Below are 20,448 nucleotides of genomic sequence, written 5' to 3' on the forward strand. Positions count from 1 at the left end.
GATGCTTTTAACTAAAAATCCTTAGAGGATGATAAAATTGGGATTGTGTCTGCCATTTCTATATACCTGCATTATTTAGCATGGAATTGTAGAGCATTTTAGAGAATCAAGGCCTCAACTAGAACTCATATTTCCTAATTCTCAATCCAATTCTCTTCACTATATGAGAGGGAATAAAAGGGATAAAGAATGAGGGCGGGGTTCAAATTTGCCTTCTTCCCCTAATTACTAGATATGGGCTCATTCTGGTCCTCCATTATCTGTAAAATGGAGATTATAGCTTCTTCCTCTTAGGATTGTTCTGAAAATTAAATGTTTATATATGTAATTTCCCAGACTTAGTAACTCAAAAAATGTTTCCATCGGTGAACCGTTCACAAAACTAAAGCCTTTTCCTGTAAACATTGAGTCAAATGTACAGTGATCCTTTGGCCTCTATATGTCGATTTTGTACCCACTGTGTAGGGGTGGTGAGGTAGCCGCGGCCTAGGACCACAGGCAGAGAGGCCAAATGCGGCCTGAACACCAGCTATGATGGGAGACGGAAAGTCATCCGTTTTCAACAAGCGCTTTCCACAGCCGGCGCTCCCGCCGCCTCACTCTCTCTGGAGCTGAGTTACTGACAGACAGCTCTTCTAGCCACCCAGCCGCGCCTTTTCTCAGCGCCCCGCCCTCCCAGGCTCGATAGGTAGCCAATGGTGACACAGAGTTGTAGGCGCAGTAGCCAATCAGCGGTTGGGAGCCCGGAAAGAAATGGTTAGAAGCGACTGGCTCCGCCATACGGTAAGGCGCGCGGCGCGGATGCAAAGGTAAGATGGCGGCGCTTGCTTTTCGCCTTTGCAGTTAGGCTGCTGCTTGCTCCGTCTGTCCGTTCCGAGCCGCTACTCTGCCTCAAGTCAGCGTCAGGGTCAGTCTCCTCCTCTAGGCTCCCAGAACCCAGATTCTCCGGTGCCCGGAGCTTTAGGACAAAATGGCGCTTGCACGGGCCGCCGAGGATGGGCAGGGCCCAGCCGTGAGCTCTGAGGCGGGCCGGGACAAAGGCGGCGTGCGCGGAGGCGGGGGTGGCGGGTGGCCCTGCGGGTTTGCCGCGCCGCGTGGGGCCGGCGCTGGCGCGTCGCCCTCGTGCCGCGGCCGTGCGAGCCCTTGAGATGCTTTCAGCTTGGCGGTGGTCGGGGTGGGGGGCGGGCTTGGACTGGGAAGTTGAGGTGAGGCAATTCACTAACGCCTGGGGAGACCTGGGCGGAGGGGAGTTAAGGAGCGTGACTTCCGCTTGCCTTGTCAGCCACGCGCAGTCTGCCCAGATATCGTGGAGCAGGAATTTTCGGGAATGGTAAGGGCTTTGTGATCTTTTGTGTGACCCTGCAGGTTTTGGTATGAACAGGATTCGGATCCACGTCTTGCCGACCAGTCGGGGGAGGATCACCCCAGTGCCCAGGTCTCAGGAGCCCCTATCTTGTTCGTTTACTCATCGCCCATGCTCGCAACCTCGTCTGGAGGGGCAGGAGTTTTGCATTAAGCATATACTTGAAGACAAGAATGCACCTTTCAAGCAGTGTAGTTATATATCTACGAAGAATGGAAAAAGATGTCCCAGTGCTGCCCCAAAGCCTGAGAAGAAAGATGGGTATATATGTATAGATATCTGTCGTTTGTACTTTCAGTTTTTAAGTGAGAGGAGGATGTGGCATGATGTGGGTTGGGAATAGCTGCCAAGTTTTTTATGTCACGTGCTTGTAAAATTGAGGTTATGGGTATATCCTTCGAAAATTTTAAAAAACGGTGAAAACTGGAAGGAGACAACTCCCAGTTGGGTCACTTTGTTATCTCTTTGGATCTTTTCCCTTATCTGTAAAATAAGGATTATTATTAACCCTAGGTTCCACGACTCTTTTGGCTGTCTTGAACCTTAAGTAATAATGCAAAATTGTATTAATATATATGTATTTTCCTGGGAAAAACTTCATAGCTTTCATCATTTAAGCAAAAGTGTCCATGCAGAAACATAACTTGGCGAGATAATTCTGCATATATCATTTGGTTTTAAAATTGTGTCCTACATCTTATTACCTACAGTGGATTGATACTGAAGTAAAATGTTGTCTTCCAGAACCAATTTTGAAAGATGAAAGTGGATCTCTTTGATTTGTTGTGAAATGATGTCAGCATTTTTAGAGATGGAATGTTTTCTTTGATGGATAGAGCACTACTAGGTTATGCTACCTGCATTTCCCATTAGTAATACCAGATGAGTTGACCTTGGGCCAGTTAAATTATTTAGCTTTACTGGCATTTTTAATTTATAAATGAAGATAATAGTCATTTTAATTTCCTGAAAATGACCTAAAGATCAGTGTCTGTGAAAATAGTTGAACTCTTTTAAGAGAGAACCAGAGTATAAAATGTTAATATTTTGTCTCCTTAGGGTGTCCTTCTGTGCTGAACATGCCCGTAGGAATGCCCTTGCACTTCATGCTCAAATGAAGAAGACCAATACAGGGCCTGTGGGTGAAACACTCTTATGCCAGCTGAGCTCATATGCCAAGACAGAGCTGGGTTCTCAGACTCCAGAAAGTAGCCGCAGTGAAGCCAGCCGAATTCTGGGTAAGGATCTTCTCTCCCAGAGTGAAAAAGGAGGAAAAAAGTTAACAAAGAACTTAATTTGGTTTAGCACAGTGCCTTGAACGTATGTGGCACTTGATATTACAATATTATTGTTAATTCGTAGGCAATTTGGTGAGAATTCAGGATTGCCATGTTGTTCACCATTCTTTTTGGTTTTAAGTAGTGTGTGCTTAGGTTTACTATCCTGAGTTTGACTCTTTCCTTCAATGCTGTTTTTATACTTACCATCTTTGCTAGGTAAGGTAATTTCAGGAAACAGAATAATTTTGAGTTGGCCTTTCTGTCCCTTTGAGGGCATGGTTAACTCATTTGTGTTATAAGTACTCACACTTGGGATGTATTTTCTTAAGCCATTTTTGTTTGTCAGTGCCTCTGTACTAAGCTTTTTTAATTTTAAGATTTGGGTTGATGTGTTAAGTAATCTAGTTTTGTGTGGTGGAGTTACAGAGGTGGGAAGTCTTAATGGCTGCTCTCCCTTCCTTGCCTCAGATGAAGACAGCTGGAGTGATGGGGAGCAGGAACCCATTACTGTGGATCAGACATGGAGAGGTGACCCTGACAGTGAAGCTGATAGCATAGACAGTGATCAAGAAGATCCCCTAAAGTAAGTTGTAACTCCACATAGGGCTTTTAAATATTTTAGTAGTTAGTATGTGGAATGTAGTACTGCATGCTGTTTTGTAGATTAATAACCTAGGAGGGTTGAAGATAGCTATTTGTGAGCAGTAATAAATAGCTTCTGCATATTAAAGTGTCATTGTTCATCACCACCTTGTTTCAGGGTAGGATTTGATTCTTTTTTTAGAAGTCTTGTAATTTGGGAAAATTTTGGGACATCAGATTCTACACATGAGAAAGTGTAGGGGAGAAAATAGATTTCTTGGACATAGGAGTGGGAGGTGGGTGGAGATCAGTTAGAGAAGAGAAAATTGATGTGAATTAGTTCTTGGCTTAAACCTCAGGAATAATAAAGTGATTATATTTGAATAACTACTTTTTTTTGCAAAGTTCTGTCTAAGAAAAATTAAAAGGTGTTCAGGAGCTTCCTTTGGTTTTATGCCTAAGAAAGAGAAACTGATTTAGAAACCCAGAAGTGAGTAATCAACCTAATTATATTTTACTAAGGTTCTGCTCTTTACTTAACCCATGTTCGCTTTGGAGTTGTAGACATATTGGCATTCAGAAGTCTCATGTTTCTATGTCTCATGGTTTGGGTTTAGTTTTTGTTTTCTTTCTGATTTCTGTCTCATGACGCTTCTCACTGACAGTTCAGGTGGAAGAACTCTGAATAGTGGGAGGGGTAATGAATTTCTAGATTTGACTGTGTTTGACAAATTCTTAGAATAGCATTTTCTTCATTCCTTGGATTCTGAAGTTTCTAAGAGTTCATTTACGATTACACTTGCTGAGTAGAATAATTTCATCTATTTAAGTAATCTTGATGTAGTAAGCTATTCAGGAAGTACTTGTTTGGAGAGTCCATCTAAGTAGTTTGAGAAGGAATGTTTGTTTCTAGCAGGATTCTTTTACAGTAGAAACTTTATACCAAGCAATATATATGTGTTTTCTTTTCTCCCTCCTCCATTGTGCTTCTAGAAATGCCAAACTTGCTTTTTTGAGGAGGTGTACACACTGTAGGGTCACAGAGTGACTGTCTTTTGGTGTGGTAAACGCTCAGTTTTGAAGGTCCAGAAACTCGATTTTGTCAGTAGTAATCTAGAGTGGATCCGTCTCTAGGGGACACATTCATTCTAATCTGACTTAACAAGAGATTGCTATATAAACCAAAATACCAGTTAATTTTATGAGAAGTATAAATGTTAAAAGAACTAGATACTTGATGTTAGTTTCCTTTAAAAGGAACATTCAAAGGGGAAAATAAAGCCCCAGATGTGCTCAACTGTTAGGTAACTAAATATAAGGCTTTCCTTAATTCTCCCAGTGATACTATTTAAAAAAATTTTTGACCAACTAAAATACAGTTGTCCCTCATAATTTGAGGGGGATTGGTTCCAGGATCTGACTCGGGTACCAAAATGCAAGGATGCTCAAGTCCCATAGTTGGTCCTCCATACCTGGAGATCCTCACCAGCGGGAGTAAATAGTACTATACGTATATGCATTTTTAGAGATGTAAATAGAGTTGTTAATTGTTTGCTTACAATATTTAATTCATTAATGTGGTTATATATTATCTTATATTTAATATAAGTATTTAGTGAAATTCTTTTAATTAAGAATTTTCATCTTTGGTGCTAATTTTTATTTATTTATTTATTTTTGGCTGCGTTGGGTCTTTGTTACTGCACGCGGGCTTTCCCTAGTTGCGTCAAGTGGGGGCTACTTTTGTTGCAGTGTGCGGGCTTCTCATTGCGGTGGCTTCTCCTGTTGCGGAGCCCGGGCTCTAGGCACACGGGTTTCAGTAGTTGTGGCTGGCGGGCTCTAGAGCGCAGGCTCAGTAATTGTAGCGCATGGGCTTAGTTGCTCCGCGGCATGTGGGATCTTCCCAGACCAGGGATCGAACTCGTGTCCCCTGCATTGGCAGGTGGAGTCTTAACCACTGTGCCACCAGGGAAGTCCCGGTGCCAATGTTTTTGTCATCATTTTTGAATCATTAACAGTTTACAGAAAGGGTTCTTTTTGAATTGTTTATGATGATGTCATTAGAGATTTTATCCTAACTAGAATTATTATTGGCATATTTTTTCCCCATTGTGGTACATATATGTGATTTCCCTCAAAATAATCATTTACTTAATTGCTTTGTAAAAAGTAATCTTTAAAAGCTTGTTTCTAGCAACATCCAACACTGGTGAAGTTTTAGCTTAAGAGTAATTGTTAAATCTTTCCCTATTTAAAAAGTAAGTTTTATCATATGACCTCTACATGCATCCAGAACTTGTTTTGGTAAAGGTAATTTCAGGTTATTGAGTCTTCATCATTGTTATCAAAATGAAGAAATTTGAGAGAATGCACTTTAAGAAGAGACACTATTTAATAATGGAATATAAGGTGACTCTCTTTTTTGAAGTTGAATTCTAATAGTAAATCCTAGATTTATATTTGTGTATATCAGAGCAAGAAGAATTAGTACATGATTTTAATAACTAGCTGTGAATGTCTGGGACATCCATCTTTAAATAAATGATCCATTTGTCACATGAACTAGGCATTCATATTAGTTAGGGTGCTCATCCTCTCCCACCCCCGCCCCAAATGATTTGTAGTAAATTCTAATTGTACTGGCCTCCCATTTATAAATTATAGTCCCCAGATCATTGGTTAAATTCTCTTCTGACAGGGTACAATGAAATTAATTTCATTTTAACAAACTTGGTATTAGGTTAAGGCCTCAATATTTTAGGGGGTACAGACATATTAATGCAAACATGCCCCATTTTCCTGAATGTGAATAACCTAGTCACCTTTTTTAGACATTAGATATTTTTAAAACCTTTTCACATTTTCTGATAGTCTTAGATTTTGTTATTTCTGTAATTTGCTGGGGTTTTTTTTCATGTTTTGGTTCTTAATTTCTTTTCACTTATTTTTATTTCAGAGTACTTTGTAGTTGTACTTCTCTTATACACAGGTAGTTTTGTCTCCTATTTATATTTAGGAAAAGTTTTTGGCAGAGATTACTTGCTTTCAGTCCTAAAGTTAATAATTTTATTCTGTGTATTTCAGTGATTTAAGAGTTAAATTTTAAAGAGCACATATTTTTGGATTTAAAATTAGTATGTAATTTGTGTGTATTGCCTTTTAAATAACAAATAATTTTTACTTAGTCAAAATATGAAAATAGCAAGTCAGGGTATATATCCAGCTTGTTCTTTCTGTTTATATAATGATCACATAAGACAAATGGAACCAAAAATCTTTTAAATTTACAGTTAATCTCTTAAACTTTGAGTTAAATCAGAGGCAGGAACCAGTCTTTAATTAAACTGACATTTAACTGATTTGCTTATGTGACCTCATTAATCACTAGAATAAGTTTTTTTTTAAGTTCTGTTAATTCATAGTTGGTGGCAAAGCTTAATAAAGTTGATGTGGATCTAGATCTTTGGCAATTAAGGGTTACTCCAGGGTACTATATTTTGAGAATATTGTCAAAATGAGCTGAGGACATTGACTAGCCATGGTGACCAGTGTTTTGAGGGCCTGTGTAAACTCCAAAATAAAAGTGTATTTTTATTTTTATTTATTTTTTATTTCTATTTCTATTTAATTTTAATTTATTTATTTATTTTTGGCCGTGCGGCTTGTGGGATCTTAGTTCCCGGACCAGGGGTTGAACCCGGCCCCCCCTCAGCAGTGAGAGCACGGAGTCCTAACCACTGGACCGCCAGTGTATTTCCCTACGAGTATATTTTTAAATTAGAAGTCATAATTGTTTGTTATCTTTTGTGCTTTAATTAAAATGTATTGAGATACATGCTACTAAATTAAACACTTTTAAGCTGTCCTGACTGTAAGTGATTTTTCTGTATTAAATTATTAAATGGAACAAGAATGTAGATTAATAAAAATTTTGAGTATTCTATATTTTACTCTATTTAAACATAATGCAAATAACTGGGGAAAATAATGAAACATTTCCCCTTTCCCATATTGTGATATCATACATTAGTATCCATTCTTGGGAATTTTCTTTTTTGTTTTGTTTTTGAGTAACAACTTAAATGGTAAAATGCTGTGTGAAAACGTTCCTGTTTAATAAGGTGATTGTCTCAGCACTGACTGATTGTTGAATAGCAAGTCTAAGTCTCACCTTTTACTTCTTTCTCCTTCTAAGCTTGGGTTGTATTGTTGTGCTTTCTTATCCTGTTTGAATTGTCTCTTTTATTTTAGGCATGCTGGTGTCTACACAGCAGAAGAAGTGGCCCTGATTATGCGTGAGAAGCTTATTCGTTTGCAGTCTTTGTACATTGACCAGTTTAAACGACTTCAGCATCTACTCAAAGAGAAGAAGCGACGTTACTTACACAATCGCAAAGTGGAACATGAAGCTCTAGGCAAGTTTTATGCCAGTTCCAATAAGCTGTTGTGGGTTCAACATGTGAATTTGGTAGTAGTTAGACTTTTGTCTTGTTACCTGGACTGGAGAAGGATTTGCTTTTGAAACTGTTGTATGGGCAGATTTCCCTGTTTTCTTCTTGTTAGTTTGGGGACGCATCCTTGATTGGTTGCTTGGCAGATAACATCTTGACTGTTGTGATGTTCTAGGTAGTAGTCTCCTGACTGGCCCAGAGGGACTTCTTGCCAAAGAACGAGAGAACTTAAAGCGTCTAAAATGTCTTCGGCGGTATCGTCAGCGCTATGGAGTGGAAGCCTTACTACATAGGCAGCTGAAGGAGCGCAGAATGCTGGCCACAGATGGTGCCGCCCAACAGGTAATTTTTGTATATACCTCTAAGGTGTTACATTTGTTTTATTTACAGAGTTAGGGTAATTGTCAAAACACTGTTGTACAGTCTTGGTTCTGAAATCTAACTTACTGGACGTGGGGTATATTGAAAAGAGCACTTACCTGGAAGTGCAGAGACATGGGTTTTAGTTCCATTCTGATCAATTCTGTGCCTGCACTGATAACTGAACTCTATTTTCATCTGCATATTGAAGGGTTGCCATAGATTTCTAAGTTATTTGGTTCAGAAATTCTTCAGAAACAGGCACAGAATGCCTAATAGATTGGGACTCTTGTTTTAGAAGGCAGAAAGATAGGTAGAATAATAGGAGCAGTGAATGTCAGGAAGTGAGGTTGACAAGCAGAGTTAAGTGATCATTCTTAAATTTGTTCCTCAAGCCCCTGGTCTCTGTGTCAGTAAGAGTAAGTCCATTTTTGGGCTTCCCTGGTGGCACAGTGCTTGAGAATCCGCCTGCCGATGCAGGGGACACAGGTTCGAGCCCTGGTCCGGGAAGATACCACATGCTGTGGAGCAACTAAGCCTGTGTGCCTCAACTACTGAGCCTGCGCTCTAGAGCCCGTGAGCCACTACTACTGAGCCCGTGCGCCACAACTACTGAATACCGCGAGCCTAGAGCCCGTACTCTGCAACAAGAGGAGCCACCGCAATGAGAAGCCCGTGCACTGCAACAAAGAGTAGCCCACACTCGATGCAACTAGAGAAAGCCAGCAACAAAGACCAAACGCAGCCAAAAATAAAATTAATAGACAAAAAAAAGAAAGAGTAATTCCATTTTTATCTTTTCTATTTTTTGAGGCTCGACGTAAGATTACGATTTATAAAGGGTTCTGCTAAAAGACAAAATAGTTTGAAAACCATTAGGCTGTGTATCACACACTTTTGTAATATGGAGGAATTGTATTTCGAATTGTGGTTGACTCATTATTTGGACATGAGGTTTAAATTTTTTTTTTCCTTTTGCATAGTATTGGTGAATAAATTTGTTAAATGTTCAAGTTTCTAGGCTTTAAGGATACACTTTTCTTATATAAGTAAGTGTTTTCATAGATAATTTGTTTTGACTGACCTGTTTTCTCCATTTTAGGCCCATACCACTCGTTCCAGTCAGAGGTGCTTGGCCTTTGTGGATGATGTTCGTTGTTCCAATCAGTCTCTTCCAATGACCAGACACTGCCTTACCCGTATCTTTTTGCTCTGTTCAGTTTGCTAGCTAGACTGAAGGCTAGTGGGGATCTGTGATAGTTTAGTTAATTGAAGGTCTTTGTTTTCCTTTGGCCCTGAATCAAGGCCAGCAGTTTGCTGAAGCTGTTGGTTTCAAGCAGGAGCCTAAAGAAGTGTCTTTCTATGGTCTGTTGGCCATTTCAGAACTTTGGAAATGTAATGGTCAATTCATTAGAAAGAAACATCTCAGTCATTGGTGATAGATATGGGCTAATACTTACTTGTAGTTGATTAATATTGGGATTCCAAAATTTAGAGATCCCTGATTTAACTCATTCATTAGAATTATAATACTGTTAAATCCAATTACTACAAAAAAATTGCTGAGGATCCAAAAACAGTCGGATGATTCTGAAATGTGAGCTTTCTTTGAATATTATCCTTTTGTATGGTCAGGGCCCTGACTTGTGTATTTTAGACTTCATTCAAATAGGAAACTTACATTTACTACTGGGCTGTAAAATTTTTTGAGCTGCATATTGAATTGTGAAAGTGCATCTATATGGTGGACATTGATTGAGAAAGTTACTCTCACAGTAAATGCACTATTTAAATGTGGTGATCTTCATTATATGAAAGGCATAAATCTTGCTGGATTTCATTTGCCTGGCAAGATACACAAATATTTGGAAAGTAAAATGTATTTTCTTTAATAGGAAGGGAAGGAAGACATTCTTGCTCTTTTGAAAGGAAAACTGATTTTTTCTCTATTCTGCTTATTAAATATTTTACCAATTTATTAATTATTGTAACAAATGTCTGGTAAAGGATTACTGTCCTTAATATATAAAATTCTTGTGCAGAGTAATTAAAAACTAAAGATAAATGCTCAAAACATAATTGGGCAAAGGCTATCTGTGGACAGATTAAAAGTAGAAGTGGCTGATAGTTGAAAAGTATTTACCTTTACTATAAATAAGTGAAATAAGAAATAAAACAAGGAAGTTTTTTTAATCCATACTTTTTTTTTTTTTTTGGCTGTGCTGCACGGCTTGTGGGATCTTAGTTCCTGGACCAGGAACTAAGAGCCCTGGCAGTGTGAGCCCTGAGTCCTAACCACTGCACTGCCAGGGAATTCCCTAATCTATAAATTTGACACTTAATCTATGTATGAGATTTAATGAGTAAGTTTCAAAAGTTTGTGAGGGAATGGTGAAATGGGCCCTTCTAAACACTGCCAGTGGGACTGTAAAGTGGCACAGGCTTTTAGAAAGCAGTTTGATGATATTCATATTCTTTGATATGATAGTGTCACCTCTGAGAATTTATTTTAAGACGATAATCAGATACAGACCAATATTGTTACACAGAATTCCTCCAACTGGAGAGAGCCTTAAAATTTTCAGAGATGGGGAATAGAGAGGAAAATTGTGACACAGCATAGTATGGAATATGTTCAGGAATTAAACATTATATTTAACAAAATTTATGAATGACATAGGAAGATGTTTGATAGTGACAAAAATAGAATATGGAATTCGGTAGAGTATGTTTTAACTACATGGAACTAATACTAGGAGGGAATGTAACAGAAATGTGACTATTTTTGGATGGTGGGGTTATGAATGCCTTTTTTCCCTCTGCTTTTTACTTTTCAGGTTTTCTTCAGTGACCTTGAATTACTTTATAAGGCAAAAAACCCAGTTTATGGATATTAAGGAGTATTTTAGACTTACAGCACTATACTCAAGATAGTTTATTAGAATATTAATATTTTAAAGAGCAAAGTTGAAAATAAAATGTATTTGAAAAGAGAAGGGAAGTATTATTTTTCTCTTTTATGCTCTTTTCCTTTCCACTCTGTAGTTGCCTAAGTCACTTACCCTTCCTTAAGTCCTTATCCCAGAGAAAGATGCGGCTGCCATTGGTGACCTGTTAACTCTTTACTCTGGTCTAATGGAGACACCACTGGACTGAAAGTGAAGGACCCAGACTCTAGTTGTAGGTCAACCATTCCCTTCTTTGTCTGTTGTCCCTATCTGAAAGGAAAGGGGGTGGAGGAGGATGGGGGAGGGCTTTTCAAGGATACTGTGATATTAAATAAATAAGAGACTTGTGAAAATCCTTCGAATTATATGAAAAAGGTTCCAGTTGAAACAATTTAATGGATTCACATTTAAAATTTTAATAATTTAAATAAGATTGAGCTTCTTAAGCACATAGAGATTGCAAATCTGATTGTTCCCATCAGATTCATGTTTGTTCATTTGAGCGCTGATTTTCATTGAATAATTATTTGTTTACTTTGAGCTATTTACTGTTCCTTTAGAGTAGTGGTTCTCAGCCGGGGCCACTTTGTACCCCATTTGGCAATGTGTGGAGACATTTTTGTTTGTCTTAACTCTGATGGGGGTGCTACTGACATCTAGTGGCCAGAGGCCAGGAATGCTGCTAATAAACATCCTACAGTGCACAGATAGCCGTAATGCCAGTGGTGGCGATGCTATGAAAGAAACTCTGCTTTAGAGTTTATCAAGTTCTAAGAATGGATTGAAAAAAATGGCTTTTCTTCAAGAGGTTTTATTTGGTTTAAAATTTATAATGTACATTAGATTTTTTAACTTCAAAAAATTACCTTAAAATTTGGGGGATAAAAATTACCCATACTTCCATAATCCTGGGTGCAGTCAGTTTACAGAAAATTTTGCTTTCTGGTTTAAAAAATAGGCCCAAATTTGAAATAATAGTTGTCTATTAATCTAGGGAAAATAACCATGTAGTTAGGATTTCAGGAAATGATAAAACTTGAGTAAAATGTATTTTGTAGAGTGACTTGAATCAGAATTTTGTTATCTAATCATGATTTCAATGTTGATTCATCCCACAGAACTTCTTTGCCAACTTGGAAATATAGCCCTTTTCTGCTTCTACCCTTAAGAGAAGTTGTTAGGGCTCCTGGAACGTTCCTGGAGTACTTCTTCCCATGTGCCATAAGCAGTTGTTTTCTTCTTCCCTTTCTTTTTTTAAATTTTTAAAATTTTTATTTTTTGGCTGCATTGGGTCTTTGTTGCTGCGCGCGGGCTTTCTCTGGTTGTGGCGAGCGGGGGCTACTCTTCGTTGCGGTGTGGTGGCTCCTCTTGTTGCGCAGCATGGGCTCTAGGCGCGCGGGCTTCAGTAGTTGTGGCACGCGGGCTCAGTAGTTGTGGCACGTGAGCTCTAGAGCACAGGCTCAGTAGTTGTGGCGCACGGGCTTAGTTGCTCTGCGGCATGTGGGATCTTCCCTGGCCAGGGCTCGCACCCGTGTCCCCTGCATTGGCAGGCGGATTCTTAACCACTGCGCCACCAGGGAAGCCCTATTCTTCCCTTTCTTTTTGGGATCATAACAGGACTCCAGTGATACCACCCCAATGAAAAAGGGGGTGTGTGTGGAAATTTAATTTTATTTCCTGTCAGGATAGGATACCTAGTTACTATTACTGGAGCTTCTATTTTCCCCAACACCCTGCTTCTTTAAAGAAATTTATCATGTAAACATTTTGGAAACAAGGTTCAAAAAGTTTTGAGGAAGTTTTTGCCTGTCTGCTTAACAGCAGAAACAACATTGTATCTCTTGACTCTTGGAAGGGGTTGGTAGGGGCCTCTGCAAGCTATTTGCATTTACCATGACATGTTTCTTCTGAACAGGTACAGATTTCTAGGATTGTTACTGCTGTTTGCTTAGCACTATGTTTTGAAATGTTTTGCGTTTGACCCTCATAGGGAGAACAAGATTAGTGTCTTTATTTTAAATGGAGGTTGGGGACTAGTTTTACATTACTGGTAGAGCTAGAATTATGCTAGTAAATGACAATTTGAGAAGTAACTTTAAAAATTGCTACCTGCATTTGGTTCTGTATCAAATGTAACCAAATATCTTGTGTTGTCCAGACCTTGAATTTTACATGGCAGACACTTCCTTTTTTGTGCCTCCGATAGATCCATTTTATTTCCCTTGACCGTTTTTCTACAGATATTTGTCAGGACACGAATCAGGTTCTCTTCAAATGCTGCCAGGGGTCTGAAGAGGTACCCTGCAACAAACCAGTTCCTGTAAGCCTCTCTGAGGATCCCTGCTGCCCACTGCATTTCCAGTTGCCTCCTCAGATGTATAAGCCCGAGCAGGTACTGTCTGTGCCAGACGATCTGGAAGCCGGCCCCATGGATCTGTACTTGAGTGCTGCTGAGCTTCAGCCCACTGAGAGTTTACCTCTGGAGTTCAGTGATGTAAGTTAGAGAAGCTCTGCTCTGGTTGGCCCTTGAGGCAAGGCCTTATTTATTAATGGTGAGAATAGGTTAGTCTTTTGTGGTTTAGAAAAAAAAAAAAAAAAAAAAGAAAACAACGTTGATAAGTTTTTTGAAATGATATGTGTATGGTTGTATTTGTATGTTAACATATTCATTTAGAGACAGTTTAAATTTACAGAAGTTTTTTTTTCTGAGGGAATGATAAGGGAAATTGTAAACTAAGGGAAATTGGAAAGTCAAGATTATGGTTGGATTTGTGTAGCTGGAAAATTTGGTGCCCATCCACAAGGTAGTAATTCACTTGAATCTTAATAATACAAATGAATTCTGATATCTACTCGACAATGTAAATTTGTGTTTTGGCCCTATAAGAGTTCTCATTTTCAGATTAATGTGTCTCCCCCTAAAAATGACTCTAAACTTAGCTCTGCATACTGTTTTTCATTTTTGATATGTTATTACAGATTCTGTTGTGAATGGACCAGAACAACAGTGATCTCCCTAAATATTTACTTTTATAGCCTTCTAAGTGTGTACACTACTCTACCTTTTTCAGCCTGCTCCTTGATTGGTCCCAGCCCATAAACCCATCTCTGATTGCATTCGTTTCCCTAGTTAGCACTACCCTACTATATCATTCACTTTAGGGATCAGTTGACATTGCATCTCTTTTTTGGCACTTTGCTTAATCTTTAGCCTTTTGGATAAAGGTCTTCATTATTTCTTCTGAAGATAATTCTTCTGAATTTCATAATAAAGGTGTCTTGTATCACTATATAACCGTGACATATTTAAAGTGACAAATCTAAATGGAAAATTCAGTGTAGGTTGCAAGATTGTTTGCCTAGGGGTAGAAGCAGGATTTGGGTGGCCTCGAGTGTTGCTCACTAAAGAAGATCTATCAGGACAGGCTAATATCTGAAAAAGTGGCACTAAGAGTAAACTGATTCCAGGGAATTCCCTGGTGGTCCAGTGGTTAGGACCTGGCACTTTCACTGCTGTGGCCTGGGTTCAGTCCCTGGTCGGGGAACTAAGATCCCACAAGCTGTGCAGAGTGGCCCCCCAAAAAAGTAAACTGATGCCAATTAACTACCCCCCCTCCTTTTTTGGTTGTATAGTGTTTGTAGGATTAGTGAACTTGATTTTGGTCACTTCATTTATAACAAACATAATTTTTGTTACAATCCTGATTATAATTGCTTTTTAAAAAGTTTCTTTCAAACAGATTCATAGAATATGAGAACCTTAGAGATTATATACTCCAGTACTTCCCAGAGTTTTCCAATGAGATTATGTTGAAGAGAGTAAATGAATAGATAGCCCTAGATTGATAAAGATTTTTGTCCATTTCCCTTCATTTTACATGTGAAGAAAACCCAAAGAGGTGCTATCTTTCCTTTTTTTTTTTTTAAACTTAGTAACGAGCAGATTTATAGGGTCTAAGAAATAACCTAATCACTACATTGCCAAATTCCCTTCAAATATTAATGTACATATGTAGTAACTAGCACATGGGTTTTATATAGATGTACTAGGTTATTAACTTTTATTTCATCTGATTGTTAATTTCTAGCGCCATTGCTGTTTTGACCTTTTTGCTTTTCCCCTTTCACCTGTTTTTGTGTTAGTTTTAAATAGTGTTAAACTTTTGATAATCTAGAGCTAAGAAAATATGACTGTTCCAGTATGTTTGAAGATTATGTTCCTGTTTGCTCTTTGGAGAATATTAACACAAAATATTAGAGATTATAAGATGTGATCATAGCCTAAAAGTGACATTTAAGGAATCTTAATTTTTAAACATTTGAAAATATATTGTCAGATCTTTTAATATTTATTTTATGGTGTGAATTTTTTAAAGAATGTATGAGAAGTAACTTTATTTTTGAGAATCTCATGGGTTTTTAAGATGGACCTTTGTTAGAGGTTTAAAAATGATAATCAGCTATTCGTACTTGATCATCTGTTATGTTTGTATTAATGTACTTTAGATGAACCACATTGGTCGTTAAAAAGTCTTTTTATTCTTAATCTTTGGAGGTAAAAATTCTCCAGAAAATGTTGAAACAATTCTGTTTTAGAAAAGAGTTTTTGTCCTCCCATAAATTCTGGATATATTTAGTCTTTCGCTGGGGAAAAATAATTTCTTAATTATATGAATTCCACCCAGCAATCTTACCTATGTTCTTTCTTAGATATCATTTCTGTTATACTTACTAATACTTTCTGGTAACTTTACTTGTGGGAGGACCAGGTATCAGATATTTATATGGGTAAAAGTTCAGCCTTTCATTCTGGCTATTAACACTTGCCTGTTTTCTGTCCTTTGATCCGAGGATATTTGACAAATAAGAATTTAATACCTTAATCCTATTACTTTGAGCTTGCTCTCTTTTTGTGTTTGTTTTTTGAGCTCTGTTTTTGACATCCGAACAAAATGTAGATTCTGTCTTTGTGTCCTGATTCAAACATTCCTCTTAGGATAGGCATTTCTGCTGATCCTTTCTTCTTCTCTTATTTTAGGTTCCTGTTCCCAATTTTAATTCTTATAAAAGACAACACTGAATATGTGAGGAAAGCCTTTTCAGTATCTGTTTTTCTTTGAAAAATTTCTGTACCACTGTTATCTTGAGACTTGGAAACCTTTTGCCACACTGCTTAAATGGGTTCTTTTAAATTTCAAGTTAATTATTTATACAGTTGACCCTTGAATAACACGGGCTTGAACTGTGCAGGTCCACTTATACACAGCTTTTTTTCCCAGTAAATTCTTACTACAGTCTACATGATCCACAGTTGGTTGACTCTGAGGGTATAGAACCATGGACAGAGAGGGCTGACTGAAGTTATACACGGATTTTTGACTGTGGGCATCGGTGCCCCTAACCACGGCGTTGTTCAAGGATCAAGTGCATAATAATTGTGCATGCTAAAAGAATCGGAGAAAACAGTTCACAATCTTAATTAACAGTGTGAGAACATGGTGGTTTCTGTGGATAGTACAGAAGTTTCTAACACATCTGAAATGGATGTTAGGTAGCCAACTGTATCCTTTTCCTTATGTTTCTGCTTAAGTTGAGCAGCTTTAAGTCCAGCACATCCTTTAATTGTATTCTTTTCTTTACGTTAATTATCTTGAGGATGTGATTCTTGTTTTTGGTGATCAGCACAGCAAAGAAAGGGAAAGGATTTCAAACTCTTAGACTTATTTTAAAAGCACAGAACTTAGCTTTTCTCAAGAAGCTCAATTACTGGAAACATAGAGCCTCTATAAAGTAGCTTGGACACAGGAGAGTTACAAACCCTTGGGTAGTTTTCACTCTTGGGAAGCAGAGTTTAGCAATAGATGCTTAGACAGCAGAGGGATGAAAGTCAGTTTGACATATTGTCTGAGCCTTTATAGTGCTTTAGACCCTGAATCAAGACCAGTAGTTTGCTGTAGCTATTGGTTTCACACAGGAGCCAAGAGCAGTGTCTTCCTATGGTCTGTTGGCTTCAGCCCCTCTGTGGGAATGGCCAGTTCAGTTGGAAGAAACATAGTCTGTAGAATACAATGTTGTGTGTGTGTGTGTTTTATTATTTATTTGGCTGTGCCGGGTCTTAGTTGTGGCACTTGGGATCTTCCTCACCGCGTGTGGGATCTTAGTTGCGGCACGTGGGATCTAGTTCCCTGACCAGGGATTGAACCCGGATCCCCTGCATTGGGAGCGCGGAGTCTTAACCACTGGACCACCAGGGAAGTCCCCCTGTGTGTGGGTGTTTAAAAGAGCAATTGGATATGTTAGGTTTAAGAATCAGAGACTTTTCTCTGTGGGGATAGGGACTGAACTAAAATGTTTCCTGGCCATTCGGAAGGACTTTGAGTTCTTCATCTTCCTTCTTTCTTCCCCCATCCCCTTTCCTCTTTTGCTCACTGGCTTGCTTTGTGGCCATTAGAATATTAATCAAGTGGTCTCATATTGTCCAATCTATTAAGGCAGTATTTCATTTTAATTTGCATCTATGCTGATTGCCCATATTAGATTCATCACTGGTGAACTTAGATGTTGACTACAGTTAGAAGTATATGCTTTTTTTTTTGGTCACGTGGATCCTAGTTTCCCAATCAGGGATTGAACCTGTGCCCACGGCAGTGAAAGCGCAGAGTCCTAACCACTGGACCACCAGGGAGTTCCCAGTATATGCTTTTTAAAAATATTTCTTATTGTGGTAAGATATTTGTAATGTAAGATTTACCATTTTAAAATGCACAGTTCAGTGGCATTAAGTACATTCAAAACATTGTGCAACCATCACCACTATCAATTTCCAGGACTTTTCTGTCAGTGCAGAGACTGTACTCATTAAACTGTAACTCCCACTTCCCCTCTATCTCCAGCCCCTGGTAGCTCCTATTCTACCTTCGCCTCTGAATTTTTCTGTTTAAAAAAAATATGCTTTTTAAAGCTACTATAGTGGTCTGTGCTTTATATCTGGCAGCAAGGAAAAAATTCTCAGTGCTTTTCAATCTTATCCCATTTGTTGCACACTCTGGGGAAATCGTTATTTGTTTTAAAGGTAGGCAAGGGGTGAGGGAAGTAAGGGAGAATTCTTCGAGGATTGCTGAAAAATGCCAACTTTAGCTTATTGGTTCCCTTGGTATTGCTGATAGGCTTTTTTTCTCTTTCTTTTCCTAGGACTTGGATGTTGTGGGTGACGGTATGCAGTGCCCTCCTTCACCCTTGCTTTTTGATCCTTCACTAACCCTTGAAGATCATCCTGTCAAAGAAATTGCTGAAGGCCCAGTGGATATTTTGGCAAGTGAAGAACAACTCCAGCCAGGCAGAGGGTTCCCTGCTGGCTATGGCTAGCATGTACTCCTGGGGATTACTAGCTCCTGGTCCCCATATCTGGGAGAGCAGGACAAATTTATTTAGTTAACTAGAAAAGGTTGAGACAAGGAATGTAGGAAAATTGTTGCTTTAAGGGAGAGTTCAGCACTGGAATTGTTTTCATCATAGAGTTAAGCACAAGCCGCATGATTTGGCTTCTTTCTTTGAGCTTTGGGTGGGACACTCATGGCCCTGACTGAAGACCTGCAGTTATACTACAGCTGTTGGTTTCAAACAGAGGCCCAGAGGACTGTCTTCCTGTGATCTGTCGGCTGTTCTGGAACCTCAGCAGAGAATGGCTATTTCATTTGGAAGAAACAACCCACAGCTCTCCTTTCCATTGGGAGGGCCTCAGGAATGCTACAAGTAATGACTTCTGACTCCAAGGGTCAGGGATAGTTAAGTATGGGGAAGAGCAACTGCATAGAGTTATATCTGCTGTCTTGTTCTTGTTGCTACTATACATGGGCATTATATAAGTCAGATTCATGCTTCAGACCACAGTGAATGAGTTTGTAACCAAAGTGACTTTTCTTTTAACAGGGCCAGATGCAGATGGCTGGAGGTGGGTGCAGATCACAGGGATCTCGAAATTCTGAGAAAGCCTCTGCACCACTGCCTCAGAGTGGAGTGGCTACTGCAAACGGAAAGCCAGAACCCACTTCTGTCAGTTGATAGTTTGTTTTGGGAACCAGTTGACTTTGGAGGATTTGTATTTCCCATTTAAACAAGTATTTCTGACCGTCTCTCACTAAAGGACAACCTGGACTACCTTGTTTTTCTTCTGGGTTATTGAGTGCTATAGTCAAACCAAATGTTGGGGGAAGGGCCCAACAGTGTCTAAAAATTGTGGATGTCTCCCCACTCTAGGCAAGGAAGAGAGACAGGTGATTCCCGTCAGAGCTGCTGAGATTGAGAGTATTTTGGGACTGTGCCTAAGGGGAGAGACAGTTTTGTAATGCTGTTTCCCAAGTCTTGGAATGTTGATGGACCCAATGGCTGGTTATCTCTGTCTAGCAGCCTGTTGTAGCCTTTCCTCACTTCTCACCTAATTGGGTAATCTGAAGCCCCTCCCCTCAGTGAACTCTGACCTATAGCCTCTGAGAAAATACCCCACAGGACTGGGCCCTCCTTAACCATCCATCTTGCTTCTACCTATGTAAATTTCTGTAGTGGCTATTTTATGTAAGATACAATAAAAAATTATCGTACATAGTTTCTATTAAATGTTAAAATGTTACGAAAATGTAAAACAATCACTTGAATGCATGTTTTGTGTTTGAGAGAGAGTGAGTGTGTGTGTGTGTGTGTGTGTGTGTGTGTATTTTGGGTTTTTAAGGGAGCTGCCTCTGACGGAAAAGGGAAAACAGGACAGATATACTTCCGTCCCAAGAAGTAAATACATTTTCAGTAACTTAATTTGCTTTTGGTTTTGGTTGGGAGGATAAGTTAAAAGCCTTGTAAGAAGTAAATGGAAAGGGTGGGACTTCCTTATTAAAGCCTACCTACCCAGAGTTATGTTATTTCTGCAAATATCTCCCAAATGTCTTTTTTTTACCCTCTGTGCCCCCTCCTCCCACTCCCATTTCTTTCTCACAATTAGTGCCTGATTATCGTGGCAAAATTCTCTAAGGCTAGGAATGTGTGTATATATATATACAACCTCTAGAGAAATTGGGCCTGATGCTGGATCACAGACATAAACTGTCAAGATTATTTTGATGATGAATGTAAGGGTAGGGTTAAAACAGACGTTCAGTTAGGGTTAATTTACCTATGCTAGAAGTTGTTACTATAATGCAATATGACAAGAGGCCAAAAGATTACCTTTTATAAGAACTGAACTGAGGAACAGAGAAGGGTTATACAGTTAACACCATCACCACCATCACCTTGGCTTTAGTTTAAATATTTACTTCCAGGGAATGGTCAGGAAGTGACTCAGAAGACCTATCAGGTGAATCCTGAGATCACCTTTAATAGGGCTTGCAGTATACTCTTTTTTAGTTTGTTGTTTCCACTGCTTTCTTGTCTGGTACTTTTCTACACTGTATCCACAAAGACAAACATTACTTCTT

General features: G+C 38.9%; 1 protein-coding gene and 3 non-coding genes across 4 annotated transcripts; all 4 read left to right on the plus strand.

Annotated features, from left to right (window-relative positions):
• The first annotated feature begins 736 nt into the window (after positions 1–736).
• On the plus strand, positions 737–19,588 carry KANSL2 (KAT8 regulatory NSL complex subunit 2). The gene is made up of 10 exons (XM_061204393.1): positions 737–809; positions 1,366–1,624; positions 2,423–2,601; positions 3,112–3,226; positions 7,477–7,644; positions 7,856–8,018; positions 9,139–9,235; positions 13,225–13,478; positions 18,176–18,295; positions 18,914–19,588. The coding sequence occupies exons 2-10, from the start codon at positions 1,374–1,376 to the stop codon at positions 19,043–19,045; spliced, it is 1,479 nt and encodes a 492-aa protein (XP_061060376.1). The 5' UTR covers positions 737–809; positions 1,366–1,373; the 3' UTR covers positions 19,046–19,588.
• LOC133101825 (small nucleolar RNA SNORA2/SNORA34 family) lies at positions 9,326–9,462 on the plus strand. Its single transcript, XR_009702716.1, has one exon. It is a non-coding gene; the product is annotated as a small nucleolar RNA SNORA2/SNORA34 family (small nucleolar RNA).
• LOC133101828 (small nucleolar RNA SNORA2/SNORA34 family) lies at positions 16,908–17,039 on the plus strand. Its single transcript, XR_009702718.1, has one exon. It is a non-coding gene; the product is annotated as a small nucleolar RNA SNORA2/SNORA34 family (small nucleolar RNA).
• Positions 18,557–18,693, plus strand: LOC133101827 (small nucleolar RNA SNORA2/SNORA34 family). Its single transcript, XR_009702717.1, has one exon. It is a non-coding gene; the product is annotated as a small nucleolar RNA SNORA2/SNORA34 family (small nucleolar RNA).
• Positions 19,589–20,448: the final 860 nt, after the last annotated feature.

This window comes from Eubalaena glacialis, chromosome 11, assembly GCF_028564815.1.
Source record: "Eubalaena glacialis isolate mEubGla1 chromosome 11, mEubGla1.1.hap2.+ XY, whole genome shotgun sequence".
Classification (NCBI taxonomy): Eukaryota; Metazoa; Chordata; class Mammalia; order Artiodactyla; family Balaenidae; genus Eubalaena; species Eubalaena glacialis.